Genomic DNA, 24,105 nt, shown 5'->3' with positions numbered 1-24,105 from the left:
TCTAGCTTGTGAAATATGACATTCAAAGCCAGGTGCAATATCTTAAATTTGAACCTTTGTAGCAAAATTGTCCAGTGAACCACACAGAGTAGACACTCATCTAGCAGGACCCATGAGATGACAGCAACTTTTGTCCCTAATATGAGTCCTGCAACACTTTTAAACATCTCCATTGCAATGGAAAATTATCAACACATCTCCAGTACCCCACCCTGCCCCCCCGCTATTTCTTTTTCCAGCCCTATAAATAACAATCAATGGTCATACTCCACAGCACAGAGACAATAGCTCTCACGCAAGTTCAAACTGATTTAAAAATTATTTCATATGTAATGTCAGTAACAAAAATGTCTTAAATATCAAAATCTGATATCAACGAATGCAGCTTCTCCACACATTACAGAGAGAAGTGAAGCAACTGTATCAACTTCACAGCATAGTCTCTTTTTTAAACAAAAGAAACAGTGGTTAACTTCTCTCTGCTTTAACCATGGTCTCTGTGCTGAGTTTAGCTGATCACAAGTATGAAGACCCCCCCCCAAATACTCCTATGTAACACATATTCCTTTAGTATCCACTTACTCACAGTACAGAAACAATTCATTTTATTCAGTTACGCTACATACCTCAGGCAGAAAGTAAGCACTGTTCTTGTTGCTGGTGCTGCCCCCCCCCCCCCCCCCCCCCCAATCTTTTAAGTGCAACTGAGCACACGTCTTCAGAGAAATAACAGGGCATCTCATAAGTAAGGCAAAGCCCTGGCTTTATGTCAGGATAGCAAAGGTACAAGACATCCCTAGTGTCAAAGTCAGTTATAGATAGATCCTTGTAAGACCTGATTTTTTTTCTTAAAAATTGTGTAATAATATATGTATAAAAAAGAAGAACCTTAATAACATGGTAACACAATTAATCTTCCCTCTACACTTGGACTGTAAAACCTGGGATGATTTTTTTTTTTAATTATTTTTTTTGTAAAACAGACCTCATCAGAATTAGTTATCCCACTCCTCTGCGTGCCCAAATACAAGAACTACCTCAAAAGATGTTGATCTGAGGTTTCTTTCCATTTTTTTTTTCAAAATACACCTGTATTAATATTTTCTTTTCATTTAAAAACAAGAGGTAGTAAAAAATAAGGCAAATCCAAAGTGGCAGGCAATCATAATCTTTGGAAAAAAAGGCACTTGCTTTCCTAACAAACCTACCACATCACCACTTGGCTCCCCTTCCATGGTCCTATTCTCTTGACTTTTTCAATCCTATTTACACTTCTCTTGTTGCTCAGAGTGTGTTCCCTTGGATACTATGAGAATCTTTTCAACCATAAACACATTCTCATTCCCTCGATAAAACATTTCAAGCTCAATCAATTACCTTTGCAAAAGTGACCCACTTCATCTAAATCATGTTTAAACACATGGAAAATAGCTCGTTGTCCGCAATTCTTCAAAATTTCTTTGCGCGCTGGCACGTACGTTGAGATTTGCATTCTTTTTCTTTTTCCTTGCATACTTTTTTAAAGCATAAAAAAATGTGTCCACGTTAGTTCGGTCTAGCATTGCTTTGAATGTTTTTGTAATTTCTCCTGGATGGTTGAGCTGGTTAAAGAGAGCTTGTGTCACACTTGTGTGGCTTTTCCAAAACCTCTCAGAAGAGCTGTTAGTCTTTAACAAGTCTGTAGACGTGATACTGAGCTCCGTGCTCACTTGTGGAAACCTCAAAAACAAATGCTATACAGAGCAAGGTCTCCTGGGTGTCGCGATTTGTCACCACCTGAGGAGAGGAAAATTCAGAGTAAGTAAAACCAATATAGGATTTTTAACACCAATACAGATACCAATATTTGGTCATTTAGAAATCTGATATTTCAACACATCGACCTATTTTCTTCCCTTTCAGAGACACCAAATATCAACACATTACGCTAACATTTATTATGTGCAATTATTTACTTGTCAATGCTCTGCCTGACTCTGCTCATATCAGTTGATTGTCATGTTTGTGCCCCACACACTCCCAACAGGAAAGTTGCAGAGTGCCCTCTGGTGGACAAAGTATGTAATACTCATAGGGTTGAAGGGTGTTTCAACCATCTCTTCCTTACTTTTATAATTTTCATTTATCAGGTGTTATAAATTCAAATACCAATGGATCAGCAAATAACCAGTATCAGCTGAGAAATCAGCTGGGCTCTAGTTTCTGCCCTGGCCAATCAATCCTGGAGTTGTGAACAGCATTTCCAAAACCCTCATGCCCTAAAGCTCAAGTAGTGTAGGCATTAAGCACATTAAGCATAATGTAGTGTTAAACATGACACCCCCCCCCCTTTTTTTTTTAAAGGAAAATGTATTTGTGTGGATGTGGCCTTAGGTTACCTAAGCTGTTTTCATTGAAGGAGAGCAAATATACACTTTAAAAACAGTCAAAAGAGTCCTTTAAATAAATAATATATAATTGAATGTATTTTACCTGTAGGATAGTGAAGTTTTCAAGAACACTGTTCATCATGTATTTTTCAGGCAAGTGTTTGAGTTTGTGGATAAAGTTGATCATGTACTCGCACATGGGAGAGCGGTGGATCCTGTAAACACACTTGCCTCCCTCTAGGCGGGCGTACTCTGTCTGCAACACACGCAGGCGAGTCAAGAGCAGACACTAATGAACAGATAATATTAAACATGTGTCTTAGAAAAGACTCGGTTAATGCGCCAAATTACCTCCACTTTCTCGACAACCTGCTTGCCAAATGAGCAGACTTTGGTTGAAACAGTGATGGTCATGTTCTCAATGCTGCTGTATTGGCTGCTGACACCGTAGAATGAACCTGGGCCATCTGGCATACCGCTGCTGTTCAGATCAGCCTGCAGAGTGCACACATGTCATCGTGACACAAGGCCCTCACAGAACATTAACTTTATTAAAAAATAAATAAATAGACACATAATAATAATGCATTTAGTTGCTGTGAGACAAAAGAATTCTTGAAACTAGACATCTGGGTATAAATAATGCAAAATGACGTGGCATAAATGAAGAAACAACATGATTGTGAAATGCCTTGTCTTGAAATCATGCACTTCACCACTACATGCAACATGGTGTTGTAAGAAAAGGAATGAGTTTGCATAAGTTCCTACTGTAAAAAAAAAAAAAACAGATGCACAGTAACATTAAGTGTCAGATTACAATAACAACCCACCCAGAACTTTACTAGGAAGAAGGCATTCTGGGGCCCTTTCTCATAAAGCTCTTTGAGCCCACCCTTCTTCTCAGGGAACTTGTCGTAGATCTGCCGAATGTCCACAGCCTCAAGGAGTGGATCGCTGTAGGAGGGATTGGTCTGTCCAATGTGGACAAACAGGTGTTTGCTGTACTACATTGGACAGAGACAGAGGAGATATGAATGTTGGCTATAAGACTTAATTTAGTACTCTATCATCACCATCAACATCAGCAGCATTTCTTGTTGCATCAGGAAAAGAAAGTGGGATCTACACTAGCAGGAAAATGCAGATGGGGTCAGACCACTTATGGCCACAATGACTTAAAACAATTTCCTGTTACCGATAAGCTTTAAATCCTGTTTGGTTGTGATATGGTGGCATATTCCAACTCACGTTGTCTGGGTCTCTCTGGACCTCCATGAAGGCTGAGTACTCCAGCAGCCGCAGCTTAGAGGAGGCAATGGTCCGATCCTGCCACACTGGCACTGCAGTAGCAGATGGAGCAGGAGGTGGCGCCAAGGGCTCATAATCTATGTGAACAAATACATACACAAAAGCATTAATATATCACAACTACTTCATTTTTAGGTGTCCATTCATTGATTTATTTTTTCAAACTCACTTGGTATGGGTGGGTTTACAGAACTCGGTAGGCTTGAGTATGGGGGCTGTGCAAATGGTTTGATACTGAAAGACAATGAATGAAAGTGAGACAAAGACCAGATTTTTGTGGCACATGGGCATCTCTATTATGCAGAATTGTTAGTGTATCAGTGTAAGCATGTGTTGCTGCACCAGCTAGGCGTAAGTCCACCTGCTTCTTTGCTTAATCGTGATGCAAAACAGCATCATCTAATTCTGCTTTTGCCCACAAATCCATAAAAATGCCTCCATTTTTGTTTTTTTTCAGTTAACACAAATGATCAAACACTACAAGGATTTATCTGCCACATTCCTCTTTCTCTTAATCAAATCTGAAGCAGTTCATTGCCTGGTGGTGGTGGTGGTTTACATCAGTGCAGAAAACATACAATGCAGTGTAAAAGAAGAGTTAGTGCTGCTTTGTGCTCAAAGTTGGGCCTTGGCTAGGGGGAACTTACGCATGGCTGGTACGGCCAAGCCCAGGAGTCCTTCCCGGGTTGAAATCTAGAACCAGCCTGGTGTACAAAAATTTGATTCATTAAACATCCCCTGCAATACCCACCTGACATTAAATCCAACGTGATCACTGATTCATTCACTTATTCATGCTTTTACTCATCTCTATCACCAAATTCGTAATTCAGAAATGATACCACGACACCACAAAGAACCTGTGTGTTCAGTACAGGGGTTTACTTACTCCTGAGAAGGTCCAGGCTGTCCTGGGATTTGAGCAGGCCAGAACTGGAGAGTGAATAAGAAAAAAGGGTCAGTGCCTATGCAGTTTTCATCAGTTCAAACTGCAATGAAAAACAAAATGAATAGTGGTCTCACTCTGGCTGGTGGGTACGGGGCAGGAGGCAGTGGTGGAAGATGTTTATTTATTATACTTGGAGAGACAATCTGTGCAGACGACAGCGCTGCCATGTTCTGCAGGGCTTTGTCTTTAGATGCCTGATCCTGCAGGTTGACAGAGAGAAAATGAGGAGTCAACCACAAGGTGGCAGCCTAACCTCAACATAATCCAATGCTGTATGCTATCCTAGTTGACAATACAAAACAGTGTCACTGTTTGTGTATGTTTCATAAATTATTAATATGTCTATTTTCTAAACAAGGTTATCATTAGCTTAGCTTAACATTCAATCTGTTGCAAGGTATCAATACAGCATTGTTCTGAAGATGTTTGTTTGAAAGAGCAGCTTTCAGAAGGAAGCAAAGAGAAGTACAGAAAAAATTCAAGGTCAGTGTGTTATCAGGGTCACCACAGGAAAACAGAATAAAAAGATTCAAGTTGCAGCAATGGAAAATTTAGATTTGAATTTTCTATGAGAGACTTGACATTGCAGCACAAAAATTATCCAAAGGCAACCAATTGGTATCTAAATCACATGACTTTTTTTTATTATTTTGAAGCTACACATTGTTTTCCAATTACAAAAATCAATGAAAATTTCTGAAATGCATTATCTTGCTCTTTCAGAAGGGAGAACCCGAATCAAAGAACGACACCTTATGCCAAGCAAGCAGGACTCTGACTTCTGACAGAGGCTGGAGGATATTATGCTACTGTAGCAGGATGTGGAGCAGTACTGTGCTCAAAGCGTGGCCGTTTTGTAAGCATTGGTTCATTGTGGGATTGCAATGGGTTGGGACGCCATGCCAGCAGAGGGCCATAGCAAAGGGACAGTGCAGTGTTGCTGCCAAACAGAGGGGAGGAGGGAAGCATATTGCAGAAGTCAAATTCACTTACCAAATTCATCGCCTGAATCAAAAAAGAAAGAAACCATTAGTACTGTGCAGTTCTCAAAGCTATGTTGAGATTAATCTAAGTTTTTGGGCGGCATATGTATAAATTTGAGCTTTCAAATCCAGATCCATAATTTCTGGTTTCGTATCGTGGACATGAGGTTGAGGTTAATGACTAACAATTCCAAGCTGAGATAAATATGTGGGAAAACACAACACAGATTCACTATTTTATTGAGCAAAAGGTAAATCTATTATATCAGATGTACAGCTGGTAGATAAAGTTGCAGCTGTCTTTTACTTCATTTCATTTTCAAAATTTTAATCACGTGGAAGTTCATTCCTTCATCAATCCCGTCCAGGCCATCAAAGATGCACCCATGATGCATTATAAAGCCAAACGACTCAGTTAGACTAAACACATAATCAGTAGTTAACTTGTAACTTAAGTCCATCCATCCATCCATCCATCCATCCATCCATCCATCCATCCATTCGCTTCCGCTCATCCTATTCAGGGTCGCGGGGGGGCTGGAGCCTATCCCAGCTGTCATAGGGCGAGAGGCACTTAAGTATATATTTAATTTCAGTGAATGGGTTTGGTGCAAAAATGTATCAAATCAAGCATTTGATTAGTTTTTTCTTACTGTAGGAACGAGACTGCGTAAGGCATCTAATGCTTTCTTCTCAAAACTGAACAAAACATTTCTTTGGCTCTTCAAAGTAATTCTTATAAATTATTTCATGTTAACTCTTTCAAACAGAAAGCGTGTTCCTTAATCTTTCATGCAGGAAGGATAATAATCCTCATATTTTGAGCCTAGAAACAAATGTGAAATTAAAATGCTACATACACATGCTGTCCCGGTCATTTTAAAAGTGTTTTTTTTTTTAATTCAAACATTCACGTGAGATGAATGAGATGGTTGATACAGTGGCCTCTGTGACCCCTGTAATATTAGAGGTGAACGTCTAGACAAATAAGGGAGGAACAAGAGGAAGATTTCACCATAATCAGGAGAAACCTCTTGAGCTCAGACATCTCATTTTAAAGGGGGTCCTATATTTAATATAATCTTGGAGTTTGCGTTGAGCTCAGAAATCTAGTCAAAATATACGTGTAAAGGTTGATGCAGCCACTTCTTTTTAAGTACTGTTGGGTGTACTGCTCTGTATGCAACACGCTACCACTTACTAAAGGTTTTTTTAAACAAATCAACACTGCTCTGAATGCCGTTTTCCCCCAGATTAGTCTGCGTTAATTCAAGGTTAGCATTTAAAAAGTTGCAGTATCTGTGGTACTAGTGTCTGAATATTGTTTTGCTCATACGTGATTATGCAAAAAACCAACAAAAAGCAAAGAGATGAAAGGGGATTTAAGAACTCAGACAAGTCAAAATGAGTCACATGATTACAATGACGGATTAATCTTTTTTTTATGCTGGGTTTTTCAAAAACATTTAAAAAAGGCACACTCTAGGAACTTAAGATATCACAGAAAAGAGCGTTTTAGGGGAAGAAGAAGTCTCAGAGGAGTACAGTGTGATGCAGAAGCATGGCTGGCACAGAGGAAAGATACATAGCTTGAGCAACATGCAGCTACATGGCCTTTCACTCAAACTTTAACAGTTTGTGCAGCATTCATTTCAAGCAGAGGCTATAGAATGAGAGAATACTTTTTAATTTGAAGGATGAGATTAAATGTATTCTGAATACAGCTCAGACCTGCGGTTAAAAACTCTCCCTGTTGGTATCCTGTATGTACAGTACAGATGCAGGATTAGGACTATTTCTAATGCTTAACTGCTGAACAGTGTTTTGCATGGCAAGCTTGCATCTACTTATGTAGCCAGAATAGGCCTCACATCAAATCAAGAACTGACAAATATAGTCATAAATTAGCAGGTTAGTGCAAAGCCAAGCATTTACCAGCCCCACAGGCCGCAGTGAAGCGCATACCTTTAGCTTTGACTGGATCTCGCGAGATTTTCTCCGGGCGAGAACCTGCAAGTGGCTAGAAACCTGCACAGAAAAATAGCCAAGAGGAGTAAAGAAGAAAGAAGACAGAGAGAAGGGAAGAAACAGAGAAGCCGTAACCAAAGAGGAAAGAGACGCCCAGTCAGTGTTGCCGGGAGGCAGGCTGACGGCACCTACCTTTATACCCGCCTGGTATTCACGAACTTTCTTCCGTGCTAACACCTGTATGTGACTAGACACCTAAAGGGGTGTGAAACAGTGTTTGAGCATAAAAATAACATGCATGCAGATCCATGTGCACACACACACATCCATGCAAGTGCAGGCAAGCACGCGCACACACACACACACACTCACACACACACAGTCTTTATAGGAACAAGGACACACATTAAGAGATCTACACAGCAAACAAGAAAGTGGATTTTAAGGATAAGGTTGGTGATATTCCATATAACGACTGGGCAGACAATTGCATAAACCAATTAACTGAAATTATGAGCTATGAGTTTATTCATAAAGACAAAATGGCTTTGTTTAATGTTTTAGTTCAACTCCATTTTTGTCAAAAAAATACTGAAAACATACTGATTATACTGAACATGACTGCTACATCATCATAAACATCATCAGAGTGGCACACAACATGGCAGCTTAGTCTTTTAACTACAATAATAATGATAAAGCAAATATTAAAACCTTTGAAGAACTTCTTTGGAATTAAGGATGTCACCAGACTCCATTTAAAAACCAGTTGTTTTAATGTACTGATAACAGATTTATTCTACATTACTGTGTCAGTATCCAAACATTAAAGTTAGAAAAACTCGTTTACCTGTTTTCTTGTCCGGGTTTTGCCTGTTCTCAGCTTGATGTATCGTGCTATTAATTCATTGCGACCTGTAAAAGAGGAAAAAAAACAATGAAATACTGAATGGAAAGTAATGAAAGTTGGGGGTTATCTTACAGGATGGTGATTAGGATTACACTAAACACAGACACAAAACAAACAACAGTTGTCTCCAGAACCACATTTTAATATAATGACACAAATACACACAGAATGGCAAGGTGAAATAAAAAAATCATTCAACATTTGAGGATTACTCACAATATCCAAAAATGGACAGAAGGTGGCACTCTTGCCATGTTTTGATCTCATGTCAAAAGAAACGCAATGTGGCATTTCCCAGAGCGCAGACGTTTGTCAGGAGCCACAGGCCACAGAAACACCTCTGTCTACTATAGGGAGGTTTGAGTTTTTTAATTAAAGAAATAGAAAATTTCAGATTTACTTGTGTTACACCTAGGGATTCCCTAGCTCGTTTCACACCTCCTTAAAGTCTGCTCACATGGCTCTGAAGCCTGATTACAAAGAGTGCTTAAAAAACAGAACCATGTTTCTTCATGGCATGACATCTACACTCGACATTCTGCACAAACAGGTTGTGCAGAGAACAGGATTCTATTTTGAGCTTTCATGGTGCTCTATACACTCAGTGCTGTGCATGAGATTCATCAAGCCATATCTTTTCAGCAAACTGCAGATGTGGTCATGCAAAAATCATCTTTTGAGTATGAGAAGTGCAAAAAGTATTATTATGTTGTCTAAATGGAAAATCAGTCCATCAGTCTTTTTTAGTTATCTTCTCTGCCAAGTCACGCTTATTAGGTTTCTGTGGCTGAAAATCGGGCCAGAGGGAGAGGTTGAACTGCCGCATCATTATGAATAATGGGCCTAACTCTGCTAAACTTGCTGACATAAATTTACACCAACAAAATTGGTCAAGATGTGCCTTCCTGAACACACAACAGACTGTGTCTCTAAGATGTTCAACAGCTTTCCAGACACATTATGACAACAGAAACAAGTCCTGTTTTTTTCATACGCTCTTCAGAGCTTGGCCTCCAAAAGGCCATGGTTAGTGTAATTACCATAAAAGTACTGCAGGCCATCTCCAGCAGGCTTGCAGCACTCATCGTACAAGCCAAGCAGTCAGTCCGGCAGTCGGCCAGCAGAGCAGAGCAGAGCTGAGCTGTCTGCCGATACTGAGGTAGTCCCTCCCCTTCTGCCCCGGGCCAAGGATGGACACACCCGCTTCAGCGCCTCCGCATTCCTAGCATTCCTCTAAGCCTGTCACATCTGTGCTAGCCAGTCTGATTGGCTTGGGCCCGTGAACACAGCCAGAACTCGGGTGAACACACATATGTTCATATGCACTCCCAGCCCTGGGACAAGCAGGGGTTAGAGCCAGAATGGCGGCCATTAGGATAGGGTAAGGGGCAAAAGGGCAGCTGAGAAGGGGGAGTAACTCTTGCAGGAAACACAAAGCCATAACTGTCTCTGCCAACAACTGCCACCTGGCAGTAAAGTAGCCCATTTCCCAAAACAACAGCACAGTGTGACCCCACAGTCAGCAGACAGCCGCACCTGCTGCCGACCATCCCAACAGAGGGTGGCAGAGAAAGAACAATGACACCAACCCCCTCCCAACTGTCCCTCTCAATCGCTTCAGCTGGGGGAAAAGCAGTACAGCACCCACAACCGCACAGCTCTGATATGTATTTCACAGATATTTCATTGCAAATTGCTGTATAGTGAGATGAACTGGGTGCTACAGGACTGACTAAGAACAATAAGAACTTGAAAGACGTGGATGAGGTGTAACTCACAGACTTTCCAGACTGCAAAGATGCTGAGTAAAATCAAGCTCAACTTTCTGTTATGGTAATGATGTCAGCACATCATAAAGATTTCTGAAATTTCCCACAGCAATGAGCACAGTAATGGCTCAGAATCAAGTGGTAAATGATAACCTGTTTCATTCATCCTTTGGACAGTGAAGACCTTTGGCTGATCGGAAACATCTGAGTTCTTTGAAACCAGTGCTTCTGTTTTATGAGATACACAAGCTGGCGTCGCAGAAGTGACCCCAGCGTTTGAGTCTAAAGCTTCAAATAAGCCTTTATACAACTGAGTGAAACAGAGCTGAATATAAAACATGTTTCCTGCTACTTTTTCTGCTCTGTGGAAAAGACTAACATATCATAATGTAAAAACACATAACACAAACTTTTCCTACTTAGTAAAAGTCAGACTGATTTTGACAGAATTAGTACAATTCTTAGTTCACAGTGGATCTTGGAAAGATGACTTATTTTGTAGAGTTTTTTCTTCCAGATGTAGAGCAGCTGATTCATACTCAAAGCTTGCAGGGGAACTCCTGAACAACTGAAGGTAGTACCAGGAATTATTTCAACCATCTGATATGAACAGTATGACAAAAGTCTTTGCAGATGGCAACTACTGTACAGTTCACACAAGGAAGTGACTTCCTTTTTTTTTTAAATTAGTTATATTATTATATTGTCCTTATATTGAGTATAAACTGCAAAATTCTATATTCTAGCCTGGATGTAAGTGGCTTACATTTTAAAACTGTTAAGAAAAATTGGGATTCTAATTGTAGATAGTGATTTTGCCCCCACCTTTATTTTAAGTTACTTGGCTAAATTATCAGTGACATCAGAAACATAGTGACATACAAAACTGTGTGTAGGTAGTAGATAGTAGTCATACCCTCAGAAAAGACATTTAAATAATTAAACTCCCAGGATGTCAAAGCAGCAGCAACATTGTATATTAATTGACATTAACTAATACTTTAGTGGAGCTCTTCTTTAGAGTTAAGACCCAGAAAAACCGGTTAGATTAGCTGATCATTTTTGAAGATACTACTTCCTCAAACCTTGAGAGAAAGAAAAAAAAAAAGACAGAGAATTACTGCGTCTCCAATCTGCAGCCGTGGTAGCAACATCTGCTCAGATTTGACACGGTCAGTGGGATCAGAGAGGGAGTAGTACAGACTGCAGGGGATCATGACAGGTGCATACAAAAAGACACAGACGCTCTTGTACAGTCGCATGCAAAGCCTCATTGTCCTCTGATTTCTCCACATTTGCTCTTTCTTCCTTTCCCCCCCTTTCAAACGGCTTATGACTTTCTTGTTGATTGCTCAACACCCACTCAGATCGCTGCAGGCTGCCATTCTTAACCTCTTCACTGACGGGACACGCCCATCTTTTTCTTAGACTAAATGATTGCTGGAATTTTCCACTTACACGCTAAGATAGTGAGTGAAAAGGTAATCTCTCTTCACTCCCCATAACCCCCACCCCTCCAGAGCTCTTTATACGCCCTTATTATCTTCCCTCCTTCCTTGTCATAACACTGAGGTAATTCAAAATTTTTAACATACTGCTCAGCCATGACTGAAAACATTCCTTGCATCTCAGTGAGTAACTGACAGGGAAGCTACATGCCTGCTCAGTCATCATTACAAGCTGCCCCCCCCCCCCCCCCCCCCCAAAAAAAATAAAACAAACACCTTTACACATATACTGTATTTTCTCACAACTGTACACATGCACTGCACCTGCTGCTAATTCAAATATGGTCCACGAAGGCAAGAACAGACATAAGCTTCTGTTTAGCACTCAGATCTTTCTCCACTTTTATTACCCAGAGTGCTTTGCAGTAGTGACAGCTGCAGGTCTGAAAGAGAAAAAGGTGTGTGCTTAGGTTTTGACACACCTGTTGAGGCCAGAAAACGCAGGTGAATAATATGTCAGCACAGCCCCAAGGCCAAACAAGCCAGGCAACATTTTTTTTTCCATCTTCTAAAAGGTACTTCCTCTGAATTTACTGTGTACAGTGAGCCAAGAATTTCATTTTAAGGTCTCGACTGTTCTTTAAATGTTTTGCTTTCAGTTATCTGGAAAGATGCAAATAAACTGACATTTGAGTTCCCTTACTCTGAACAAATGACCTGAAAATCAAAGCAATCAAAGGTTTGACATTTTAGAAAATGAGCTATTTTATTTACTTAAGGGATGACTGATGCCCTCTCACCTGGCTGTTATAAGGATACAGCCAGCAGCTTGTTAGCATAGCTTAGCATGAATCATGTAAACAGAGGGCATGGGGTTACTTGGTCCTGTACTCGTGTAGGAAAATCCACAAATCAGCAGCTCCAAAACGTAATAGTATACACATTCTATATAGTTTAATCAACAGTATAATAAAGTTGATGTATTAAAAAATAAATAAAAGAATGGGGTTACACAAGTCCCAGTAGAGTATGCTTTTATAGGGGTTATGCATGAATTAGCTACTTGACCTTGAGACAGTGACCTCTGGGTCTCTAACATAACCTCCTTATTGCTTTTACACTTCCAGAACATAACTATACATAACTATTACAATATTTTTTCCTTCTTGTATTTGAATAGATCAAGGCTTTGTGTCAAGTCTTTATGCTAAGCTAAACTAATCACCTGCTGGCTATAGTAAAACTGAGTAAATCCCTTCTCAATATTACTAAAATGTTAAATGACTGCAAATCAATTTAATGCAGTTCTATTTAGTTTTGGCACACTTTACTTTCACAGTATTGTGCTGGTTTTGAGCAGTGTTTTTTTTTTTCTCTACCTTTTGGACCCTGTCCTTAGAAGCTGACCTTAAGCAATGTCCTGCACCCCGTCTGAGCAGCTGCTAAAACACCAGTTTACACAGATAATCCTCGTGCCAAGTCAGAAGCATTTACTTATCTGTTTCTCAGTGCATGGTTGCATAGATGGCAAATTGTATGCGCCATACTTTCTTTTAAAGAGGCCCCGGTGCATTCTGTTACTGGCAGCAACAGCTGTACTGCTTAAAAATTGCCGCAACTGTGTAATTACTTCTGTTGTGCCAAATATGTCCTTTATTGTCAAAGCAGTCAGTTAATTAAAAATACACATGATCAAATCTTCATTAACACCAACTTAACAGCAAGACAATTAGAGTAAGAAGATCAAATTTTGAATAATTTAGCACTCTGGTGATATTGCATAAAGGTGTACTTCGCACTGCACTAACGTTAGTTTTGACAAATTCCAGAGTTGTGACAGATCGTGAAGGCTTTATACTACTATATTTTTTTATTATATTAATATTCTGAAACTCACTGTTAACACATGCTTTAATAAAACTGAATGTTAGGCCTATTTGAACTCTTTGTCACCCCTGAGCTGTGCAAGTGACTGGAAGTGGTACTGGGAAGTCTAGACAGGCTTGTGGAGCAGAGAACACACATGTATAAAGCAGTCATCTTGCTAATGGAAATTTGCAAATGTTTCCCAGCAAATAAAAATCCTGGCAGAAAAAGTGGAATTCCCAATGGGAGGGATGACTTGCCTGCATTTGGAGGCCACTGGGAGACTGAGACTGCTAGGTAGACAGTATTACATACAGTGCAATCGTTAACATTCCCCTAACCTCATGTCAGGGCAGCTTTTAGATGTCTGAGGTAATCACCTTGTGAGAAGGATTCTTCTGGGGCATGCTTTGGCTCTCCCGGCAGAGCCTCAGATGACTTATTGTAAAAGGAGAGGGTGTTTAGTGCTCTAGAAAAAAACAGGCCTCTAAAAGGGGTCCTGACAGTTTGTTGCTGAGGAGGGCAGGTTGTGCAGAGCCTGCCTCTTTGTTGATGTTGTCATGACAAATGGATGGAAGTGAAGACAACACTGCGTGGCTAAAAAGGACTGAAACATTATTTGGGTAAATTTAAAGATGCTTCAAAACTTTATGCTCAAAAGCCAAAGTATGTTCTAAACTAGCTCTGGCACTCAGTAGAAATATGGCACGATATGTTTCCCATTATATTATGTATATGTTTCTGCATATGTTATTCAAATTTGAGTAAAATAAAAAGTTGATAGATGTTATCTAATCCAGCTGAAATAAAACTTAGAGCATTCATCACTGAATCGCATCCAAATGAAGCCCGACCAATATTCTGGTCAGCCAGTTTGAACCTGTCATAGGTGTATCAGCATACAGTAGGTGGATGTTGTGTGACAGACATTTAGGTCCTTGGGATGATTTGTGCCATTGCAAGTTGACTCTGTGGACCTGATAAACTGAACTGAACTGTTTATGCTATAAAATGTTAGGATCCATCAGCAAATCCCCCAAAACATTTCATTTTAAATGATCCAAAACAGAAAGCAGCAGAAATATTCATTAAGCAAACTAGTTATTAGAAGTTAATCTACACACACAAAACTTGATTAAGTATGTTTTGACTAATTGTTTAATCCAATACTCGCTTCATGACTACTTTTTCTCCTGAAGGCAGGTTGAGAGTAACAAAAGAAGCTGCAGCAGTGGCTGAGTAATCTCAGGTATGTGCTTGTCCTTGAATATCTGAATCTGCTGAACAAATGAGAGGATAAGATTCCATCTTGGTTGAATCACACCAAAAGAATCCTATCTGACGTCAAGCAAATAAAAGCCACAAAAAAAGCAGTGCTTTAAAAACAAACACTGATGCTTCTAAAATACACGGTCTCGCTGACATTTTGGTGGTCATGATTGATGGTTTTTATGGTTACACTGAAGCTGCAATAAGTTTAAACTTTTAGAGACTTGATGGACATTAATTAAAGGGCAGCAAATTCCTACCAAGCACGTGGGGGGGGGGGTTGAGTTACAATGGCGAAAAGAACATCACTTTGCAAAAACCGTAAATGAGCTTTGCTGAGGGCGCAGCAAGCAAAACATAAAGAAAACAGCTCGATTCCTCTCAATCAACATTTACTGCTCCTCAGCAACATTTCCAAAATTAAATGCAAAAATGTCATGAAGAAAACACAGTCTCGACATTAGGAATGAGAAAGTGTGATCAAAATAATGAAAGACAAGTGTGTTAAATTTCCCACACCTGCGTGTGAGTGATTCTACCGATGGTCTTGCCAACATATCCATCTGGAGTTTTTCAGGACATTAAGGGCTCAACACCTGCAAATTTAATGGACACACTGCAGGAAACAGCACAACTATTCCGAAACCATATGGATGTTTAAACTCTTCGACAGAACAGCATGCCAATGTGATGTTTTTGTTCTGAGTCTTGATTCATGCTGGGCTAATTATTGCTAATTTAACTGAGCTATCCTGCATCAAACGCAACAGTTCTCCTGAAAACCAGCTTCAACCAGTCACCTACAGGCAAAATCCTCCCAGCAATACCGGTATGGGTTCCAGAAAAAAAAAAAAAAAATTACAAGATGAAGTTCAGAGATAAAAAGAAAACAAAGAGAGGCTTTGCGTCTGAGAGCGTACTGTGGAAGAGGATAGGCCATAAAACAGTAGGCAAAAAAAAAAAAAAAAAAAATCAAGCCATAAAAACACTGAAGAAAAAAACAGGTGTAAATCAAGGGGAGAGCAGCCGATTTGCTCTCAGGACAGCAATAACCAGCTCTGAGAGTGCTGGTGCAACTGGAAGAACCTGCCCCTGGGTCACAGCACGACAGGTACTAACTTGTTAAAGAGAGCTCTGAGTGGAAAGAAAACATTCTGTATCGAAGTTTTGAGCGCAAAAAAAGAAGAACAGTATTTTTCTCATTTCTTTTCCGGAAAGTACTGCCAGTGTTTGTTTTCTTTTAGCCACAAATCTCTACAGAATGAATGTTTTTCTCATTTTCATGCATTCATTATGGAGTAGATTTCCATGTAATAGTTGTTTTGTTTCTCTGGCAGTTATCCAGTGAACTCACCATACATCTTTCCCTCATCTGACAAGATGATTTTCCTCCTGCCACAGGGAGGGTAGATGGCGAGGGCCTCCTGGAAGCTCTGCTCGATATCTGGGGACCACACCCCTTCAGCGTCCCCATCCATGGTCTTGTCTTCGTTGTCCCCGTCCAGCCCATCTTCTGGGCTACCGTTGGCACTCCACTCGTTGGACGCAATGGTGGCGGCTCCCCCTGGGCCCGACCCTGAGCCCCAGTATCAAATGAGATCTATAGGAGATCTGTTGAATAAAGTTGTAAAAAAAACTTTTTATTCCATACTAATCACATTTTTTTTTTATGATCATCATCAGAGAACACCACAAGAAAAAGTGTTCTTCACACAATTAGCAAGTTAAGTGGTTAAAGTCTGAGCATATGCAGAAACATGGCATCATTATTCCACCATTATTTGGCAACAGTAGTTGAAAAACTATTGTCTGCTTTGCCAGAGCCATGATTTAAGTCTTAACTGAATCTAAAACAAATCAGCGAGGTACAGTGTTCCACTTCGGTTCCTATTCTCATTTCTATATTTATTTATTTAACATTTCAGCAAAACCGCACCTGTTAGATATCACAGATGTCGCAATACTAGAAAAGTATATTAAAAACATTTTATCAAAATCAAAGACATTTTCTGGAAAATATCATCCATGCTGGTGCCATTTATACACTTAATTATCCAAAACACCGGCCGGCATTAACTGCATCAAATTCTCGCCTAGGGGCCAAAGTTGAAAGTGCAGGTAATGTGAAAACCACCTGGCAAAAAAAAAAAAAAAAAGAAAAAAAAAAAAAAACTTTTTAAATGACTGTGTCACAAACAGAAACAACAAATTCTTTCGCTGAGTCTAAAATCTAAATGCAAGGTATCATTTGTCTTATTGTTGTGACAATCATGTGTGGAGGTCAGTTTGTGCAAGTGTTTGTGAGGCTGAAAACTGTTTTAGCTGGATGGGGGGAGTTTCTTGAATTTGAAGCAGTGATATGTGCTAACCAGCAGGCAAACGGGTCAGGAGACTGAACAACTGTCTTACACTGTTCTTTATTTAGAGGTTATGAAGCAACACTGCTGAGCTTCACAAACAAATCTCAACTGGATGCCTTCTATAAACTGATACCAGATAACCTTGAGGAGATATCTGATAAAACTCAATTCAGTTATGTCTAAGACATAAAAGTACTGGGTAAACTCAAATTCAAGAAGACTCAAATCTCAAAATTTGTCTTTTTTCTTAGAAAACTGGAAACATTTGACTTGCTGCAAAGAAGGCCCAGAGCTGTGCAGGTTCTTTAAAGCATTACAAGCGATCTCCTTGAAAAAGGAATGCTGTTCATCTATAGGCCCACTACCTTATTTGCCATTTTCTTCATTGCAGTCATTAAATTTGTAAGAATAAACAATGCAAACCGTAATCATTATGATAATTTCCTTGATTTTATGTCTCTGAAATGGCCAAATGAATTCAAGATATTCCATAAAACGAACTTTAAAGACCTCACTAATCAGCGCTGGCCTCAAAGAATTCTTGTGGTCTGGGAACTGTGTTCCAGTGTGGTTGGCTTATGGCTGACTGCAGGCATGGATCTTAAGTATTTTTCAAGCTGCCTTTTCAGCATTGTATTGTTTCTAAAATGGAAGCCTATGAGGTAACCATGATCATCCCAGGATGCTTATGTTTCTGCTTTAGCATTTCTGCAGATACTGACAAAAATAAAGTATAATGGATAAATAGAGACATAGCCAAAAGTCAATATTCCTTTGGGAAAAATCACAATGAGGAGAATTATATGAACACTTAAGGTTATTTGATCAAATGCAAACATGTAATGGCAGAGCCTATCCCAGCTGCCACAGGGCGAGAGGCAGGGTACACCCTGGACAAGTCGCCAGTCTGTCGCAGTGCTGACACAGAAAGACAGGCAACCATTCGCACTCACATTCACACCTATGGGCTGTTTAGAACCACCGGTTAAACTAACCCCTAATTGACTGCATGCCTTTGGACTGTGGGAGGAAGCTGGAGTACCCAGGCAGACACAGGGAGAACATGCGAACTCCACAAAGAAAGGTCCCGATCAAATGGTTACTAACTACCACGCCACTGTGCTGCCCCAAACAAATAAATAATAATAATTGTAAACTCCAGTTCGTAATGGCAAAGTTTAATTGTACCAAAGCTTTACAGCTGTTACATTTCATTTAAATATGTATTTATGATGGGAAACAAAGACTATGGTATAAAACTAAATTGCATTTAATAAAATTCTATTATATTTATATAGTGCCACACCATATTGTAAGGTCAAGACTCCACATTATAAATGGAAACACAACAATTCCCTATGACCAACACAGCACAACAGTGGGGAGAATAAACTCCTTTTTAACATCAAGAAGCTTAAATATAAAATTAAACTACACATACACTACAATGCATGAAATTCATAATTCATAAGAACAGAAATTTCTCATAGCCTTTTGTTTTCTGTGCCCCCCCCGACAACACAGTCACTTTACAGTTACTGTAGCTATATCAAAATGTCTGAGAACCCCTAATTGTTGAAAAGCAGAGGCGAAGGATTAGTGATGCTTTCATTCCCTTCCCATTATCATTTAAAAGGAATTACAAAAGATCAAAGACAAGTAGAGCACGACAATACTGTTCCTGCAGTGAAATTCAAGAAACATGCAACATTAATTTTATGGATGTCACTGAACCAAAGCGAGAGTTTGAGAAATATCCACAAGTCAAGCTGCTAATTTTAGCTGAGACGGTCCTGGTTATGGTGGACCCTTTGAGACAGGGTCACGGTGTTAAAACTCAACACTGAAACTGAGCACTCATCAACTGCTCAAATGATCTGAGTCCTCACGTATCACTGGGCTGGACCGCTCCCAGTGCCTGCTAAATAACTCGAGTTGAGGTTAGTTTGACTATAATCTGTCTAGACAATTTGTGGCGAAAAAAAGATACTTTACAGATAAATAAGAAGTAAAAATGTATGAAAGCAAATACACAGAAAGTCCTTAACTGTCTTGTGTCCAACCTTTTCACAAACTATGAATTGTCAAAGAAAGGTTCCGTGCTTTATTCAACCAACAGCTCAAAACCCCCAAATAAGCCGTTCACGATCATGCATGGCACAGTATAGCATAAAATCTTCACATGTCAGAAGCTAAAACCCTAAAACATTTTTGCTTGAAAATCAATCACAAGTTTAGTGAGTGTGGTTGTCATGCTGTCTGCATTGGTACAAATTAAAAGCTAAAGAGCACAAAGGTCCATTATATCAACAATAATGTAACCATTCAATACACGTCTGTCGCAGCCTCAAGTATAGCATATGATGGTCATGTAGTTTGGTGTGAAGATGTCTTTCAAAGTATATCATTAATGAGTGCGCAGGTGCTGTGGGGGTAACAGCTTCAGCAAAGCCAGGACAGTAATCAAAGGCTGATGGCACAGTTAGGGAGGCGGGGAGGGAGAGGTGGCTGCTCTGTTGTTTATCTCCAATTATAGCAGAGAAAACACTGCGAACCTCCTCTGCACTGTGAGCTGTGAAGAGCAGCAAACAGCGTTCAGTGTAACAACAGATCTGACAACCTCAATGGAGCTCCAAGTACTCACAAGAGCGTGTTCAAGTGAGGTGCTGCAAAAGAGAGGCTCTTCACCAAGAGAGGGGCCTGAATTCCAGACATGTCCTTATTAAGAAAGGGCTGCGAGTGCTCACTGTTTCTCCTCCTGCCTCCCTTGTGTCAACCCAGCGCACTCCCTCCCCCTTCTGCCTCACCCCCTCTCCAACAAGCGCTCAGAATGTCTTTACCCAAATAAGGACAGGAGACCAGGGGATGCATGTATGGGAGGAGTGGGTGGTGGGTGGGTGGGTTGGATGGTAGGTTTGAGAGCACAGGGGGAAGAGGGGTGTATACGGGGGAGGAAGAGGGCTGGGGGGGGGGGGGGGGGGGGGGGGGGGGGGGGGGGTCCAATTTAGGCGTCCACTTTGGAGGCTGGAAAACAGTGGGATTGTTCCAGCTGGAATGCAACATCAGCAGTGAGCACGCTCCCACTTTGTGACGCTCGGAGCTCAGACTAGAGGGAGGGCATTGTCAGTGGAGCAATTTTTCAATACATCTTCTAGTGGAGTCACAGGATTTAAGACAGGACAATGGCCCTGACTTCATGATAGAAGTTAGACAGTTTTATGGAGTCAAATGCAACAGCTAGTTTCATACTTGTAGAAAGCGCCAATTAAATGACTCGGGGTGAAGAGGTTTGGGATTTAGTTGTCCAACATAATTTACTCCCAACATACCAGTAAGGCAGTTGTAATTAACATACTGATTAAATTAGAAGAGTTCTCACCAGTGCACTGTAATGTCCCTTTGAGACAGTTTGGGCGAGAAACTCCACAACACAGTAACAACTTGCACAACTCAAAATGCAAACCGTCCTCTGTGCACCTAGAAAAAAGGAATTAGTTGATGCTGAGTGCCTTAACTTAATGAACATGTTTATGGAGTAGTAAGTATTTGTAAGGCAAAAATCCTCAGTGCCTCCACTGCTTCTGTGAAAATTTACAGCTTTTTTTGTATTATATGAGATTTTAAATTGAATTATCTTAACTACCTTAACTTAACGGTTGTTGCAGACCAAACAGACCCTTTACTGAAATGGCACTCACAGACAGCAGCAGCCCCCGCTAGCAGGAAAATGCGCCCTGCCACACTGCAAAAAAACATTTAGGAGTAGCTCAGGGGAAGCGATAAAGAGCACATGGCTTTTACCTGACCTCCAAATTCCCCAGATCCCAATCCGGTCAAGCATCTGGATGTTGCACATGAACAAGCCTGATCCATGGAGGTACCACCTGCACCCCACAGAACCTAAAGGATCAGCTGTTCTGGTGCCACAAAGGGGACATACACACATCAGGCTAGTCGTTTTACTATTATGACCTAATTCAACATTTATTAAGAATGAATCATACATATTTTATTTTCTGTGAAAAAAATGAGAAAATGGCCACTTTCATGAGTAAATCATAGTATGAAACATATAAATCTTATAAGGCTTTTTTCTGTTTATTTTCCATATAGTTTAGACAACTGTGACACATATTTGACATGTTTTAATTTCCTGACATTTTATAGCATGAATGAGTAACTGTTATGGAACTGTTACTGCTCTAACCAGCAGCTCCCATGTACAAAACTGTGTGTAAGACTCTTACAGCTTTCAGCAGATGGAAACATTTTTTTATGTGTCCTGGTTGGATGACACACTGCTCTCACATTTTGCACAAAAAAAAAAAAAAAAAAAAAATCAGGGACACACCTCCCCTCCCTCTGTCTGGGAGTCAGGCCATGGGACACAGAGACAAACATGCTACAGAATTCCAATGTGCAGCAGGAATGTAAATAACACTGCAAAGCTATGCGGCTTGCACATTCATTGAAACTCCACCATTCATGCACCAGAATCCCTCTACCCATTTTCCCAACCCTGAACCCAGCGATCACATTGCAGTCTGTTTTCAGCAATCGGCTTATCTCTGCTCCAGCTCCATCTACAAACTGACCGGAGTTTGCTGGCACTGCATTGCGTTTCCCTTCTTCTTTCGAGACAGGACTGCGTGTGATAAAATGTGCCCATGAATTCCAGAAATTCTACTGAGTCATCCTCAGCTGGCTTCCTCAGTCAAACTGAGGAAAGTTGTCAATAGAGCCTAAATCAGGAAAGGGAATCCAGTCAGTCACAGAATGCAGGAACTCCTACAGGCAGGAAAACAGAGCTTGTTTCTTTCAGTAATAATGAAATAGATATCTTGGCATTCAGCAGCTGGCAGAATAACATTTACTCAAACAGAAAAGGCAGAGCTCACACATTTTTATATGTTGTCTGTTATTCCTCAATTTTATCTTCCACTGAACATGATATCATCTCGGGTCTCTCAAATGGACCAACCAGATGGGTTTCTACTTACGCAGCGGAATTCAAAGACTACAGTGAGGCAAGACCTTGAGTCAAACTTTCTCTGTCATGTCTGATTTTTATGGCCTGATGGCAACATCTCCTCTCCAGTCCAGCAGTAGGAAAAGAACATCTGTCAAACCTTGAAGACGTTTAAGACCAGACAGGATGGATCATAGAAATACATTTAACAGAGACTAAACATCCCACCATGAGAGCCATGTGAGCCCACTGAGCTAGCAGAGCAGTATAAGGACCACAAGGGCACAGTATGTGTCCAGTAGCTTACAAGTACAAAGTTGGTTTTATAATTCTGCTGTAAAGCAGTCAGGAAAACTGTTATTTTAATGCCCAAGTTACATGCACAAAAAACAACCTGAAAAATGAAGCCAAAGTGGCAAATGACAAAAACTGCAGTTTCTCTAACGACCACTGGACACTGGCTCCAAAAGCTAGTCAAAGCCCATAGACTCATATGCTAAAATGTGCAAATTCAACCACAAAAATCACATGTTTATAGCAATATAGAGCATCTTGTTCTATATAGCTAAGTCACCCCTTCATAACAGGTGTAAAATCTTTTTTGTTTGTTTTGTTTGTTGAGGGTTAAAGTTAGGAGCTATGACACAGGGCTATGCCAATCTTTTCTATGCAGTCTAAGCTACTGTGGCATTGTGGGTGGGCCTACAGGGCTTGGGCCCACCCTGACTGCCCATGGGAAGTATTTTCTTAAGTTTTATTCTCAGTTATCAAATTGAATATTCAAATAAACATGAGACTAAATGTGTTTTCCTTTATAAAAAAAAAAAAGAAGGTAAAAACCAGCATTTATTAAGTTATCACAGGCAAATTCTGATGATCACAACACCCCATTTCACATTGACCAATACCTGTTAAATCTGAGGAAGTACGTGATGGTTCAGAGGTTGTACACTGCTGTGGATGTCATATCGTATGACATGGGTATGACATTTGAGTCCGTTTGAGTCTGGAGTTTTGGTTACACTGAACTTGCATGGCTTCTCTGTTTATGAGACACACTCTCAATTATAAAAAAAAGTGACAAAATCATTTGTCGTGAGAACTCTTAACAAATAAGTCACCTCTAATGAATGGGTGTGTTTTCTGTAGTTTCTGGCTGCGCATTCTGAAGTCACATAATGCAGCAAACACATATTTGTATTGAATGTATAAAATTTATACACATGTGCACCTACTAGATGCTTTAGTATTAAAAACGTTAACTTATGTGATTACAAGGCCCGGCCCACATTACTCTGGACCGTCCAAAATCGAAATCCTGCTGCATCGCTTGAGTCTAAGAGTCTGACCTTGTATATGTAACACATTAAAAAGTCTACAAACACCAGAACCAAATATAACAAACAAATCTGTGTATTTTCAGATGATCTCAGAATGGCTGATGCAGAAATAACCCTTTTTTGTATTGGTGGTATTTAAGCACTAGTATCAAACTGTCATAAACAAGATATCTGACACCACCATTAGGTATATTTGCAATATATATTTACAGGTGTTTGCCAGTTTCTGAAACAGAGAAGTTATATATCTCTCTTATCAAAATGAAGGTGTGTGTAACACAATAAGTGTGTATGCTTGGCAATTTTTTTCAGTGTGTCAGCCATAATTTTTGTGGAGTTAAGACATTTATAAAAATCTCACTGGCTGAATATTAGCCTGCAGAAACCCATTTTGGCTCTAACGTTTGTACATCAGATTTATTTGGCCACTTGTGGTAATGCATATCATTTGTATTATTTATTGTTTTTCAGACAAATCACAAGCAAACACCATGCAAAGATCAGCTTCCTTCATCTATCCACATCTCTGCACACCCCATGACTCACTTCTACTGACTCATGTCCCAAAGCAGATTGTTAACAGATTTCCTTCAA

The 24,105-nt window shown here is 40.1% G+C and overlaps 1 protein-coding gene across 4 annotated transcripts in view; it reads right to left on the bottom strand.

Annotated features, from left to right (window-relative positions):
* Window positions 1-1,105: 1,105 nt before the first annotated feature.
* tead3b (TEA domain family member 3 b) overlaps window positions 1,106-24,105 on the bottom strand; it is a 28,279-nt gene continuing 5,279 nt past the window's right edge. The window contains exons 3-15 of one of the 4 annotated variants that reach the window (XM_030730044.1): window positions 16,197-16,453; window positions 8,431-8,495; window positions 7,773-7,835; window positions 5,623-5,634; window positions 4,704-4,829; window positions 4,570-4,613; window positions 4,328-4,384; window positions 3,850-3,914; window positions 3,621-3,757; window positions 3,203-3,376; window positions 2,721-2,864; window positions 2,473-2,625; window positions 1,106-1,776 (exon numbers count right to left, since the gene is read on the bottom strand). In XM_030730044.1, the coding sequence (XP_030585904.1) occupies window positions 1,663-1,776; window positions 2,473-2,625; window positions 2,721-2,864; window positions 3,203-3,376; window positions 3,621-3,757; window positions 3,850-3,914; window positions 4,328-4,384; window positions 4,570-4,613; window positions 4,704-4,829; window positions 5,623-5,634; window positions 7,773-7,835; window positions 8,431-8,495; window positions 16,197-16,320 (1,278 nt within the window). In that variant the 5' untranslated portion in view covers window positions 16,321-16,453 and the 3' untranslated portion in view covers window positions 1,106-1,662. Of the gene's footprint in view, window positions 1,777-2,472; window positions 2,626-2,720; window positions 2,865-3,202; window positions 3,377-3,620; window positions 3,758-3,849; window positions 3,915-4,327; window positions 4,385-4,569; window positions 4,614-4,703; window positions 4,830-5,622; window positions 5,635-7,577; window positions 7,641-7,772; window positions 7,836-8,430; window positions 8,496-16,196; window positions 16,454-24,105 lie in introns of all 4 variants that reach the window. The other 3 variants (XM_030730045.1, XM_030730046.1, XM_030730047.1) reach the window with 3 other exon arrangements.

This window comes from Archocentrus centrarchus, chromosome 5 (genome assembly GCF_007364275.1).
Source record: "Archocentrus centrarchus isolate MPI-CPG fArcCen1 chromosome 5, fArcCen1, whole genome shotgun sequence".
NCBI classification, from domain to species: domain Eukaryota; kingdom Metazoa; phylum Chordata; class Actinopteri; order Cichliformes; family Cichlidae; genus Archocentrus; species Archocentrus centrarchus.
This window is presented reverse-complemented; position numbering and strand designations above follow the sequence as displayed.